At 47.2% G+C, this 14,227-nt stretch overlaps 1 protein-coding gene across 10 annotated transcripts; it reads left to right on the top strand.

Annotated features, from left to right (window-relative positions):
* The first annotated feature begins 54 nt into the window (after positions 1-54).
* Sf1 (splicing factor 1) lies at positions 55-13,748 on the top strand. 10 transcript variants are annotated; one of them, XM_005063937.4, is made up of 14 exons: positions 58-476; positions 1,976-2,104; positions 5,119-5,194; positions 8,048-8,200; positions 8,375-8,464; positions 8,811-8,994; positions 9,086-9,201; positions 9,304-9,411; positions 10,176-10,356; positions 10,620-10,893; positions 11,165-11,224; positions 11,323-11,502; positions 12,257-12,461; positions 12,901-13,748. In XM_005063937.4, exons 1-14 carry the CDS (start codon positions 446-448, stop codon positions 13,028-13,030), a joined length of 1,917 nt encoding a protein of 638 aa, XP_005063994.1. In that variant the 5' UTR covers positions 58-445; the 3' UTR covers positions 13,031-13,748. The 10 variants fall into 10 exon arrangements, with proteins under 10 accessions (XP_021082162.1, XP_012969084.1, XP_012969081.1 ...); XM_021226503.2 differs by having other exon boundaries at positions 55-476; positions 10,641-10,893; positions 12,257-13,748; XM_013113630.3 differs by having other exon boundaries at positions 57-476; positions 11,170-11,224; positions 12,257-13,748.
* Positions 13,749-14,227: the final 479 nt, after the last annotated feature.

Here is a 14,227-nt window from a genome sequence, read left to right as displayed (position 1 = left end):
TCTACGTCATAGACTTTGCCCCTCCTTATCCCCCGCCTCTCCGGCCTCGGCGCTCAGTCCGCGCAGTAACAAATGAAGTGCGCGCTGCGACACCTCCCAGCTCACCCGGCCCCGCCGCCATTTCGTCGCCTGGCCTAACGGTTCGGCCAATCCCGACACGTATCGGAAAGGACTAGCGCTCCACCAATCGGAGGCCGCTGACTCCGACCTCACCTCGGGCCGGCCCAATCCAGGCTCCGGTCCCGCAGCCCTCAGACCGCCCCCGCGGCATCCTCTCTCCTCCCTCTTTGTGCGTCTGGCGCCGCCGCCGCCCGCCGCGTGAGAGGACTGGCTCCCCGCGCTCCTCGGCAGCGTAGTCGGGTCCCCTCCCCCCCGGAAGGTTCGCGAAGGAGAAGCCGCCGCCGCCGAGGACAAGGAACCGCTGGTGCCGGTCCCCTGGGGCGCCATGGCGACCGGAGCGAACGCCACGCCGCTGGGTAAGCTGGGCCTTTCAGGCCTTCCCCCGCTTTCTGGGCCCAAAGGCGGCTTCGAGCCGGGCCTGCTGGCGCTCGGGCCGCTGGGGGCCCTGACGGCGGCCCTCTCCTTAGCGGCGCCCCCGCCCCCAGCCTCGAGCCCGCCCGCCGCAGCGGCCGCCCCCGCGCCGCCGCTCTTCCAGCGAGTGTCGCCTCCGCGCCAGGACCAGCAGCCGGGCCCGCCCGGAGGCGGCGGAGGTGAGTCGGGCCGACAGAGCGCGAGAGGCGTCGCGCGGACCGGCCGGCCGGCCGAGGGGCACGGGACCGAGGTTTCACGCGGCAAGGACGCGCGCGCGTGCACGGGGGGCCCGGGCGGACGCGCCCCAGGGTACGCGCGGCCTGGTTTGGGAGGCTTCGAGTGCGCATGCGCCCTCTGAGAGGAAGCAGGGCGGGAGGAAGCGTCCATTGCGCAGACGCAATGAGGCAGTCAGGCTTTGTGGCGCAATTCGCATAGCTTGTCTTAAGAGGCCACCTGTTGCCCCTTGAGCTGCTGTGGACAGGAGAGTGTAAAAAAGTCCACGTAGCGATGTGGTGTGAGTGGTCCTCCTTACGATTTTAGGACCCTGAAAGGGAGACCAGTCCCGTGTCAGGAGTGCCTCCTTTTTTACAATAAGGCCAGTTTGGAAGGCTTCTGGAGGTGTTTGGGCTCGATTTATTTTTTCTTTTTAAGGCTGTTGATCTTTTGTTTTCTAGAAGGTTTTTGAGTGACCACCTTTCCCCGGCCGATTTAAAAGGCTTTTACTCTGGCCTGTAATCCTGAGACGTAGAAAACCTTGTGTGGTAAATGTAGGGAAGAATTGGTTACATCAAGTTCTGATGCTAGGTGTCCTCTGGTCTTGCCGTGAGCACCGTCTTACCGAAGGATGGGACTTTGACTTAGTGATATGTAGGAAGAGCTTGGTTGTGTTCTCTTGGAGTTAATCTACTGCTTTGTAGATCTGATTGTCCAACCTGACTGCCGTGTAGAGCTCCCAGAATAGATGTGTATCAATCCTTATCACTTCCATTCTGGGTTTCTATTAAGGGCTCATACCTTTAATCCCAACAGAGACAGGGAGACAGAAGGCAGATGGATTGAGACCAAACCTGGTCTATATAGTTAAGGACAGCCAGGGCTCTGTAGAGACCTTGTCCCAAAGAAAACAACTGTAAAGGAATAGATGTGCCTCAGTAGTGTAGAGCCCTTACCTAGCATTTGCAACGACCTGGGTGTTCCCAGCATTACAAGAGAAAATTTGTTACTTATTTGTATTGACATTTTCATGCAAGTTTTTCCAAATGTGAAGTGTTCATTAACTTTTCTGACAGGACCAGATTCCTTTATGTGTGCTTGTTTTCTTCTCTGACCTCTGAGCCTGCTTTCCTTTTAAATTTAGGTGGATTTCTGTTTTAGTCTTTTATCATGAACTTCCTGTCACTCTCATGGTTCATGTTTCCTTCTGATGGGCTCTGTCTGTCTTTAGACTTCCCAAGTAAGAAGAGGAAGAGGAGCCGATGGAACCAAGACACGATGGAACAAAAGACAGTGATTCCAGGCATGCCCACGGTTATCCCTCCTGGACTGACCCGGGAACAAGAAAGAGCTTATATAGGTAAATACACGTTCTGCATCCAGGTGCATCTTCAAATTGTGACTGCTTATTCTGAGTGACAAATCTATTGAAAGTCTGAGGTTTTAGTCTTGGGACAAGGTGTGATCAGGAGTGTTTTATAGCTTTGGCATAAACTGATTTGCTTGGCCAGTCCTGGATCTGTAGCTTGTTTGGGCCTGCTCTCAGCAGCACATGGCCTCACTAAGCAGCCTACTTGTCAGCTGCTCTTGCTAACTGGTGAGGTGCATGCTATCTGCCTCTCTGGACAGGCCCCAGTGGAGGACACTGCAGGTATTGTAAACCAGGTGCCTTTTTTGTAGCGTGGCCTTTCACCATAATGTCATGGTTCCCTTTCCCTAAAATGTGGTTTTGCTTTTTTTATAGGTTACAAAACAAAAACATGGCTCTGAAAGTATTTACAGCTCACCCATTTTTACCATTTTGTTTAATTTAATCCTTCCCTTCATCTTTTCTTGTTTGGTCTTTAGAGAGCTGTCTTAAAAATGAAAGCTCTTAGCCAGGGGGTGGTGGCACATGCCTTTAATCCCAGCACTCGAGAGGCAGAGACAGGAGGATCTCTGTGAGTTCAAGGCCAGCCTGATCTACAAAGCAAGTTCCAGGACAGCCTCCAAAACTACAGAGAAACCCTGTCTCAGGGAAAAAAAAAAAAAAAAAGAAGGTTCTTGTAAAACCACTAAAGAACTCTGCTGGGAAAGGGTTTACTGTTTGATTTAAAATGAGGTGGTGGCAGGATTTTTAAAAAAGTAAGTTACTCTGCATAGTTGAATTGAAATTAAACCTCAAAATTACTTAGAAGCCAAGGTCATTCATACAAATTATATGTCTCAAAAAGTACACTTGATAAACATTTTCAACTAACCAAATAAACATCCTCTTTGGGCAGAAACCTAGTGGGTCTATGAAGCTGTGACCTTCACAAACACAGCTTCAGGGCCAATGTGGTCTAACCCTGGAGGGTCTTCATTTCCTGGTTTTTAGATTGCTGAGGATTTTAAGGCGTTGGAATTGTCTGCTTGTCACAGTACTACTAATACTACTTTTTCTCACTGTTGCTGTTTACTCTTACCCAATTCTTATGTGTCATTAGAGCAGTGTTGGACCTTCCAACCTTGTAAAATGCCCCTAGTGGTGTCATAGCCCAAGAACACAGAATCTGAGAAACACTTAATACTTTACAACTCTTTTTCTCTTCCTCTGGAGGCCTAGTTAATGTGCTAAACCCTTAAATACTATTTACATCTTTCATCAAAGTAGGTAGACTTAGAGTTAGAGGCCAGTATAAGTTCTTTGTTTCATGGGAGATAATAGCCTTTTCTGGCTTATTCAGTTCTGGGTATTCAAGTTAGATCCTACAATTAAGTCTGTCCTATTGTAGTTACTTTTTTATCTGAAGTTCCTGAGCTTAAAATGTCTTACTGTCAAGCTAGAACTTGTTTGGAGTAAAGGAGTGTGGAGAGCAACCGTGTCCCATGGCATACTCTTGTCCAGATGTCCTCAGTATCCTCTTGCTATTCGATTTACTTTTAGTTATTGTTTTGAGAATGGAATGTTGTATAGCCGTGTGAGACATACTTTAAAATTAGAATTATCAGCCAGGAAGTGATGGCACACACTTATGAGGCCAGAGTTACAGGAAGGACAGGGCTGCAAAGAGAAACCCTGTCTTAAGAACTGAAAAAACAATTATCTGTAGTTAGGTATGCATTAATCCTAATTATAAGTAAGCCATGCCCTTCCTACCTGCTCAGAAACCTGGAGCACGATAAAGATATAGTAGTTACATGCCATATTGAAAAATCCACTCTGTCTGTTATTCTGCTGTGTTAACATTTCTCATGAGTTACTGGAAGCTTTTTAGTGAAATCCTCATGTCATTTCAAACTTAAGGGCCACATGCATTCTCCTTGACTCTTATTTTCCATCTTTTATGCCCCTCCCCCCATCAGTAGCTGGCCTGAAAATAAACTCAGCCAGGTGTAGTAATAGCACATGCCTTTTACCCAATCACTGGGGGGGCAGGAACAGGTGATTTGGGTTCTAGGCCAGCTTGATCTACATAAGGAGTTCCAAGACAGTTAGGGCTGTTTTTGAGACCCTGTCTCAAAGAATCAAAAACAAACCTGGCAGTGGTGGCACACACCTTTAGTCCCAGTGCTCTGGAGGCTGAGGCAAGTGGGTCTCTTGAGTTGGAGGCCAGCCTGGTCTACAGAGCAAGTTCCAGGACAGCCAGGGCTACACAGAGAATTCTGACTCAAACAAAAAAGCAAAGATATGGGAAAACAAAAACTTAACAGAAACTTACTTAGGCCTACTGGTTTATAAAGAAAGGTATGTGGTTTGTTCAGTATTTTAAGTAAAAACTTGCAGGTATTGGGGGACTCTTAGTACAAGTGTGCTTGTACAGAAAGTATATGTATGAATTTGTAAGATGTTGAATTGGTTATTATTAAATATCTTGCTTAAAGAGTTTTAAACCTGGTCTTAATGAAAGTGGTCTTTGTTCAACTGCTATTTTTTGGTTGTCCCATATTATTAATTGAGTAATTTTGGGCTGTGTTTAATATTTACTGGAGAGATAGAAACTTAAGAGTTGCCCTGAGTTTGGTGGGAACCAGGTACTGGTGATATCTTAAATGGTGTTGGTTCAGGGTGCCAGTTGTAAGCAAGTGTTGGTGGGGAAGGGAAGAGGTGAATATATACCTCCTGATAATTGCAATTGTAAGCTGTAGTGAACAGTCTTAACTGCTAACCCCTCTTCCAACAAACTGTTTGCTTCCTTAAGTGATAACCATTTTGAAGTGAAAATTAACTAGATGTATAAATGGACTCCTGCTGCTAGGTGGTTGGGGGTTTTTGCCTCAGTGTGTCACTGATCAGTCATCCCTTTCAAAGTCTCCGAGTTCTTCATGCTTGTTATTGAGATTTGAGATGTTTTTTGGTAACATTGTCTTTTTTCCATCCTTTTTTTTCTTTCCTAACCTGGTTTCTTCCAGTGCAACTACAGATAGAAGACCTGACTCGTAAACTGCGCACAGGAGACCTGGGCATCCCCCCTAACCCTGAGGACAGGTTGGGAAACAGTTTTAACCAGCTGACAGTAACGCTTTTACCTTTTTCTCAATATGTTTTTACTGGTGGCAACATACTGTGTCAGTTCAATAAAATTCTAGTTCAGACGACTGATTTAGCAAAATGTATGCTCAGTTAACAGTTAGAAAAGTTGGAATGGTATTTAATGGGAGAATTAAGTTAAAGGAAAATGGACAACTGGTTTCTAATTGGTAAGCATGTAGATTTTAACCTGAAAATTTACCCACTCCTAGGGACAGAGAGGGGTGGCCATTAACCTGCCTTTTCACTGGCTGCTTTGGCTGAAAGCACAGGGGGAAGTTTTTCTCGTGGTATATTATGCAGGGATTTGAGAGTATTTTTAACCATCACTGAATTTGAGCAGGCCAAGCTTGTTGAAACCTGCTTGTGGTTTTGAGATTGTTTTAAAATCAGGAGATTTCTAACCAATTTCCTTCATTGCCAATTAATTTTCAGCCTTGGCCATTGCCTGTGGGTTTTGGGAGGGAAAGGCAAGCAACCAACCCCTCAATTACTTTTTCCTTTTTTAAAGGGAACGTGGGCCTCAAACAGCTGTGGTCATGTCATTTCAGTTTATTTCTTTCGCCTCTGAAAAAAGTTAAAAGTTCATGTGAGAGAGGAACTTTTTAAGTGGAATTGTATTGGCTGATAGACCTTTGAACAGCTAACGTCTGGTCACTTAATTGGCAATAAGCTTCCACTGAAATCTTTCTTAGTGTATATAGTATAGTTGAAAAGATTGCTTTGAAAGTGTTTCTGGCTTTTGTTATCCTGGTAATGGCTTTAGAAGTTGCACACAGTTCTGTTGCCCCTTGCCATGAAACAAATAAGCTTAATGATTTCTCCATATTGACCTTTTGCTTATCAAGTTATTTTTTAACATGTAGATTTTGATTGGAAAGTTGTGTTCTATATTTATTTTTTGATTTGGAGATTTTTTATTTTTTACTTTTTTAAAGATTTACATTGTAGCTTATAGACCACAACTGTTTAGTGCCTTTTTGGCCTTTTCCCCTTTAATGGTGTGTCTACAGGTTACCAGGCAATTCCTCCAAAGGTTGAGTTTTTAACAAACCTTGTTTGCTTCCTGGAGAACTGGGATTAGAGTGCAGTTGATGTCTCTGATGCCTCTTCTAGGTGAAGAAGTCCGGCCAGTCTAACCTCTAGATTGCTAGCTTTTGCTTTTTCACTTCCACAGTTTGGGAAGAGGTTAAATGGTTATGAAGTTATGGAGCCTTTAAAAGGCCAGTTTGGTTCTGGTACAATTTGGTATTTAGCCAGAAATATTACAATTCTAGATAGCAATGGGGTGGGCATGCTAGAAGTAAGTAAAACCAGAGCAGGGTTTTTCCTCCTTGTATATGCTCAATTTTGAAAGAGGCCCTAATGCCTGATTGCTTTTGCTTTTAAACCCAGGTTGGAGGGAAATACATGAGTTTCTTATTTAAGATGATTTCTTAAGAAGGTGTATTTCAAAATTAAGCCACTTTCTGCTATTTTGATGTTGCTTAACTTGCACAATTAAAATGTTTTAAAATCTGTTTTAGACTTAAATGTGTAAGATGATAGTCTAATGAGCTGGGGACATTTGCTTGTGTTCACTATGGTTGGATTGTGCTAACAGTTCATACAGATGCTAGAAACGGAGGTGTCATTTAGCCGTCATTAGCCATGAACAAACCTGACCTTTTATTCCATCGTGTGTGTAACCTGGTATGACATGGTTCCCTTTAGGCTGAAGACAGTGGGAGCAGCCGAATTCAGTTCTTGCTCTCCAACTAGGCACAATTCTCTCAACTAAACCAAGGGTGTAGGAGTCGGGACTACTTTTCAGGATGTTTTTTAAAATAACCTGATCCACATGGTCTCTTCCCTTCTTGCAGCTGCTTCTAAATTTTCATAACTTTTTCATACAGAGTATCAAGCTATGGTCCTTTTTGTAATCTTAATTTAGAATTCTAGGAGTATAACTTCTCTTTTTTGTTACCGCAAAAATCTAGCTGTGGTAAACTGACCATTTTATCATTAATATATATATATATACACACACATATAATATTTTTTATATTTTTATTTTTTGCTTGTAGCGTCAGCATTTTATTCCTTAAAAATGAGAGAGATTTCTGCTTTCTGGACTTGGAAACTCTGGTGGAGAATTGTAGATCCCCCTTGCTGTTGCCAGGTTCAGACCCTAGACAAGTGTTTGACCAAATCTGCATTTGCAGCCTCTTGCTGAAGCTGCATTAGCACTTTTAACGGTTTTCTCTATCCAGAATCCCCACTTCGAACAGCCAGCCAGGCCATTGAAGGAAAAGCAGAGACGAAGCCTTGCACCATTTCTCTCCATTGTGGGGGCTAAGTGTCTGTAGTAGTATGAGTCCCAGCTGCCTTGGGTGAACGAGCTTGTGTTCACTATGTGGCAGGGGTATAGATGCTCTTCCTAATAAGACAGTTCACCTAAACTCATGTTTCTGTGGTTCATCATGTTGGGTTATTATAAATTTTTTCAAATGAAAGAATCGTTTGGCAAGAAGCCTCCAGAGGATGTTCTTGCCACTTGCGGTCCAAAGGTTTCCCTTTAATGGACCCTTTCTCAGTCAGTTTTAGAAGTGAAAGAATTTTTCATTTTCTCACATATACCCCACATTGCTTAACGCTAAGTCAGATTCCATCTCCCCCATTCCACACGATCTTGAATACCACACGTTATGGTCGGTTCCTCCGAAGAGTTTTGTTAGGATCTGAGAGGCAGGGCTGGGGAGACTTGTTATAGTCCATATGGGAGCAAGGGGAGTTGGGAGCAGAGGAGTAATGGGGATCTGTCTCCCGCAGGTCCCCTTCCCCTGAGCCAATCTACAACAGTGAGGGGAAGCGGCTTAATACTCGAGAGTTCCGTACTCGAAAAAAGCTTGAAGAGGAGCGACACACCCTTATCACAGAGATGGTTGCTCTCAATCCAGACTTTAAACCACCTGCAGATTACAAGTAAGTAGTCACAGGTGGTTTGGGACACGGTCACATTCCAGTCATATGAGATTTGCTGGGACAATTCTGACTTATCCTTGATTCTCACATAGTATATCCTTGATTGATTGAAGAAAGCTTAGGTTGTGTGGACTTCCTCCCAGAAATTGAGATGTGACATCTTTTCTTCCTTAGGCCTCCAGCAACACGTGTGAGCGATAAAGTAATGATCCCTCAAGATGAGTATCCAGAAATCAATTTTGTGGGCCTCTTAATTGGGCCCAGGTGAGTAATTACTAGTCCATGGCACTCATTTTGACTCACCTTCAAGGTTTTAGGTTTTTATTGTGTTTGGGTTTTGGTGTGGTGGTTTGGCTGAATTATGCCTTAAGTTTCTCTCACACACACACACACACACACACACACACACACCATTTCTCCATTTTCTGTGGAGAAGTAAATCCTGAGATGATGTTGACTTTAATGTGGAATTCTTAGCAAGAGTCCTTGGTGGGGGAATCTTGCTGCTCTGTGTTTGCGGTTTCCCACCAATGACTACTCAGCCCAGTGTTTTTATTCTGAAATGAGAATTCGTACTGAATGTATAAACCCAGTCCTTTCTGCCTTTCAGAGGGAACACCCTGAAGAACATTGAGAAGGAGTGCAATGCCAAAATCATGATACGGGGGAAAGGATCTGTGAAAGAAGGGAAAGTTGGGCGCAAAGATGGTCAAATGTTACCAGGGGAGGATGAACCTCTTCATGCTCTGGTCACTGCCAATACAATGGAGAATGTCAAAAAGGCAGTAGAACAGGTGTGTGGTGAGCCCAGAAGGCGGTTTTTTGCTGGAAACCTAGGTGATGGCCCCAGACACTTGACAACTAACTGCTGGTGTGTCTTCATAGATCAGAAACATCCTGAAGCAGGGTATTGAGACCCCAGAGGACCAGAATGATCTACGGAAAATGCAGCTTCGAGAGTTGGCTCGCTTGAATGGCACTCTACGGGAAGATGATAACAGGTGAGTGATAATGTTGAGAAGACTGCATAGAAACCTCAAGAACATTTTGAAGTGGAAAGGTGGTCTCTACAGGTCTTTAAATTGATTTCTGTACTTCAACAGGATCTTAAGACCTTGGCAGAGCTCAGAGACACGCAGCATTACCAATACTACTGTGTGTACCAAGTGTGGAGGGGCTGGCCACATTGCTTCGGATTGCAAATTTCAGAGGTAAGGCCTGGCTGCTGTTGGAATGGCTCCCTAGCAGCCCACTGATCTTCAGGATTCTCCTTCCCTTACTGGCTGTGGTTCATCTCACTAGATAGTGGATGTGGCTGGGTGGTGTGAATTTTAAACTTGAGTCTTGACTAGAAGAAACTAGTAGAGCCTCCTGCTGTCTTGTCCAAAAGCTTACACTCTGGCTATGTTTCTATTGGGTACAATATTAATTCATGTTAGTTTACTGCTTAAGATTTGTTAAGACCAATGGGTTTTATTTCCATATGCCCTTTTTAGGGGGAAGTGGATATAGTTTGTTTCTCTAGAATGTGCATAAAAAATTCCCTTCTCAAATAGAGAAGATAAAGGTAGAATTTTTGTTCTATTCTAGATTGGTTTTTTTTTTTTTCTGCATGTATGTCTATACTGTGTATGTGCTTTAGTGGCTGTGGAGATTAGAAGAGCGTTTTAGATCCCTTAGATCTGAAGTTAGGGGCAGTTGTGAGCTGCCATTTGGGTGTTGAAAATTGAACCCAGGTCCTTTGCAAGAACAGTAAGTATTCTTAACTGCTTACCCATCTCTCTAGCCCATGGAGGTAGGATTTGACAAAACATGAGAGGTGAGGGTCTGGTATGGTGGTTGGTCACTTTTAACCTAGGGCCTCAACTGTGGCTGATAGTAGAGGATCATTTCCAGTGAAGGGTTAGAAAAGGGGGCACTCAAGAACTTTCTTGAGTAATTTTCTCCTTTCCTTGTGTTTCCAACCCTTCTTTAGGCCTGGTGACCCTCAGTCAGCCCAGGATAAAGCACGAATGGATAAGGAATACTTGTCCCTTATGGCTGAGCTAGGGGAAGCTCCTGTTCCTGCATCTGTGGGCTCCACCTCCGGACCTGCCACTACACCCCTAGCCAGTGCACCAAGACCTGCTGCTCCTGCCAGCAACCCACCACCACCGGTGAGCCCTGGAGCAATTCTCTGGTCTAGCTCCCCCATTCTCTTCTGCAGAGAGAGAGACTAGGAGCTTTGACCAAAGGTCTGGGGTAAAGCTTAGAGGTGAATGTAGCTGGCAACATTGTTCTTCTGGGATGTCTGGCCTTTTGTGGGTCTCACTGTGGGAGAATCCTGTCCTTGTGTTCTGGTCCTCGGACATAGTCAGAAGAACAATGTTGCCACCAGGGGGAGCAGGCATGGACATTGGCAGGAAATGCTCTCATGTAGTCTCTTATGTCTACAACGCAGAGTCGCCCACCCTGGATGAATTCTGGTCCTTCAGAGAATCGGCCCTACCATGGCATGCATGGAGGTGGTCCTGGCGGGCCTGGAGGTGGCCCCCACAGCTTCCCACACCCATTACCCAGCCTGACAGGTGGGCATGGTGGACATCCCATGCAGCACAACCCAAATGGGCCACCACCACCTTGGATGCAGCCACCACCGCCGCCGATGAACCAGGGCCCCCACCCACCTGGACACCATGGCCCTCCTCCAATGGGTAAGTAAGTGTCAGACCAGAAACCTTGGGGTTTGTGGGCGTGGGTAGGCTCATACTAAGTGACTCTGAGCTGTAAGCAATACTGAGTGGCTAGCCAGTGCTCCGAATCATGCTGAAGTATCTTCTATGTGGGAAGGCTTACATGTTGTTACGGCAGAAATTTTGGGAGGCTATAATGACTGAAAGCTTTGCAACTGAGAAAGTCATTGAGGGTGTCTCGCTTGACCAGTTCAAATGTCCTGCTAAGTCCCTGCTCTTTCCTTCCATCAAGATCAGTACCTGGGAAGTACGCCTGTGGGCTCTGGGGTCTATCGCCTGCATCAAGGAAAAGGTAATGCTACTCACTCGGGGTTTCTCTAGGGCTAGAAGTGAATGGAGTCTCTAGCCTGGGTCTCCAATTCTTTAATGCCTAACTCTTTTTGCTTGTAGGTATGATGCCACCACCGCCTATGGGCATGATGCCGCCGCCTCCGCCACCTCCCAGTGGGCAGCCCCCGCCTCCTCCCTCTGGACCTCTTCCTCCATGGCAGCAGCAGCAGCAGCAGCCTCCACCACCCCCTCCGCCCAGCAGCAGTATGGCTTCCAGCACCCCCTTGCCATGGCAGCAAAGTGAGTGGAATATTTTGGGCTTGTGGGGGTGGGTGGGATGTGGGCTGGGGCTGAGAGGAACGAAAACCTCATCTCTTTCTTGGACTAGAGAGACACCTTGGGTGAAGAGACTATGGTCTCAGCAAGGGCAAGTGGGGTGGAAAGCCAGGCTGCCTGGCCCAAAGGAATGTCTTGGGGAGGAAAGCTGATGTTTGGTGTGGTTGTGTTTGGGAAAGACTTGGGGAGGTCTGGAGGGGAGCCTGCTATTGTAAATAGAGCACTAGAAGTCCAGGCTAAGCTGCTGAGTGAGCTGCTGGTTTGGCCGTGCCTTGTGCGCGGACTCAGAGTGGGATGGTGCATGCATGTTCTGAAGGGGGCTGTGATTGGGCCTGAGAGACTGCAGAGACAAGGGGTCAGTGGGGAGAGAGCAGCTGTGGGCTTGAGATTGAATGTGCCGTTCGGTGGTGGCGGCGGCTGGGCGGAGGGACATCAAAGCCGGTTCTTGTGTCTGGTACTTTCCCCTTAGCCCCTCCAGGGGCGTTGGTGACAAAGGGCTTACTTTGTTAAGCCCAGAGACCATGAGGCTGACCCCAGGGTAGTCCTGCCCACCCCTCCACTCCCATCACCAGAACAGCCCCGCCCGCCCGCCCCCCACCACCGTACCGCATGCCAAGCAAGGAGCAGGCGCCCCTCGACCCCCCATCCCAAGGCAGCAGCCGCAGAGAGCCGCGGTGTACCCCCGCGCGTGTGACCTTGGGCTTCTTTACTACCCCAGATACGACGACTACCACCACGAGCGCTGGCACAGGGTCCATCCCGCCATGGCAACAGCAGCAGGCGGCTGCCGCAGCTTCTCCAGGAGCCCCTCAGATGCAAGGCAACCCCACTATGGTGCCCCTGCCCCCCGGGGTCCAGCCGCCTCTGCCGCCCGGGGCCCCTCCCCCTCCGCCGCCTCCGCCACCTGGTTCCGCCGGCATGATGTATGCCCCACCCCCTCCTCCTCCGCCTCCCATGGACCCTTCTAACTTTGTCACCATGATGGGCATGGGGGTGGCGGGCATGCCGCCCTTCGGGATGCCTCCAGCTCCCCCACCGCCTCCACCACAGAACTAGACTTGTTTTTTTTTTTTTTTAAGAAAATATATATTATATACATAGAGAGTTGGTCTCGTTTAAACACACGCCGAACCTCACCATATGGAGCCAGACATTGGGATGCACGCATGTGATTGTGTGTGCACGCATGTGATTGTGTGTGCACGCACTGGGCTGGGCCAAGTGACTGTGGACTCTTGGAAAGGGGCAGGTGGTAGTAAGGGTGCCAGCTTGGGCTCTCTTGGCGCCCTATAGCATCGAGTGTCTTCTTTGTCTTCTCTCCTCACCCAACTCCCTTTGCCTCTCCCCAAACCGGGCCACCAGGATCCCTCCCCGCGTCAGCGATGGCCCGAGCCATGAGAGTGAGGACTTTCCGCGCCCATTGGTGACCCTTCCAGGCAGACAGCCTCAGCAGCGCCCCTGGTGGACAGGATGGTTCGGCAAAGCAGCCTGAGTTATTTTTGTGGACGGAATCGGAACACGCTGGCTCCATATCGTGAAATTTTTATTAATTTTTATCTTTTTCCTTCGTTATTTCCTTATCTTTTCCTTTCTTCAGACTCCGTCCAAGGAGATGCTCTCCCCGGTCTTCCGCTGCAGATAGAATCCTTTACCTTGTCTCCATTCCTCTCTTCCTAAGGAAAGAGGAGCAAATGGTTTAGGCACAGACTTTGGCCATTGATGTCAGGCTTGGGGTTATGGGGGTGGATCCTATGAGTGGTTTATCCTTGCCACCTTTTAAACTGTCTTGACATTGCTAGAAAGGGTTAATCCAGCCCTGGGATTCACATCTGCACTCCTGCCAGCGGTGAGACGGTTCACCATAGGTCTGCCTGCCAGCCTGGAGTCTCTGATCACCTGGAGTCTCTGATCACCTAAGCTGCTGCAGATGCCATTTGCTTCTCTTCTTCCTGGAAAGCTTCCCTTTATGTTTTATTTTGACCCCAGACGTCCAGATGTTTTGCAGTGTCTGGGACTTGTGCCCCGTGTTCTTTGTTCTGCTTCTTTGCCCGCTTCCCTCTTCATGGAGTGATTATGTTGACAATAATGTGTAATGCGCGTTCTTTTCACTGGTTTATCTACAGAAATTTCTCTGGGCTTTTTTTCGGTGTTTGATTCAACACTGCGCTAAAGTGGGGGGATGTTCCGTTGAATAAAAGAGCAGTGTGGTTTTCCGGGTCTGTTTCTTGTCTTTCTAAATCTCCTTTTCCCCACCAGCAGTACCAGAGTTCCCCAGACCTTGTTTTAACACCTGACCCCAGCTCCTACCTCCCATATGTGGGGTGGTTTCAGCCCTTACCGTTTCTACTTGATGTGACTGAGTACTAGGCTCACTCCACACGAAGTGGTCTCTATCATTTTGGAGGAGTTTCTTGGGCCTCTGACTTCTATATTTGATTAGCTCCAGTTAAGATTAGTGTCTACTGGCTGCCACCTGACTTTAAAGACCTGGGCCTGGGGAGGCATCAACACCAAAGGTCAGGCCAACTAATCCTGCTTGTCAGGCATAGAGCTGCTAAAATTAAAAACGCCAAGTGGCTTTTTCTTTCTCTGCTGGTGGCTCTGCCTGCCAACACTGCAGGCTTTAGGGGGAGTTCTGGGGGCAAAACAGTGGTGCCCTTTGCTAAGTGGGCACCTCTGCATGGGGTCT

This window comes from Mesocricetus auratus, unplaced genomic scaffold, assembly GCF_017639785.1.
Source record: "Mesocricetus auratus isolate SY011 unplaced genomic scaffold, BCM_Maur_2.0 Super-Scaffold_4256, whole genome shotgun sequence".
Classification (NCBI taxonomy): Eukaryota; Metazoa; Chordata; class Mammalia; order Rodentia; family Cricetidae; genus Mesocricetus; species Mesocricetus auratus.
This window is presented reverse-complemented; position numbering and strand designations above follow the sequence as displayed.

Excerpts from the sequence above, each read along its gene's own strand:
- Sf1 (XM_005063936.4), top strand. The coding sequence starts at position 446 with ATGGCGACCGGAGCGAACGCCACGCCGCTGG. Across the intron at positions 2,105-5,118 it reads ACAAGAAAGAGCTTATATAG|TGCAACTACAGATAGAAGAC; the intron begins GTAAATACACGT and ends GGTTTCTTCCAG. Across the intron at positions 9,202-9,303 it reads CTACGGGAAGATGATAACAG|GATCTTAAGACCTTGGCAGA; the intron begins GTGAGTGATAAT and ends GTACTTCAACAG.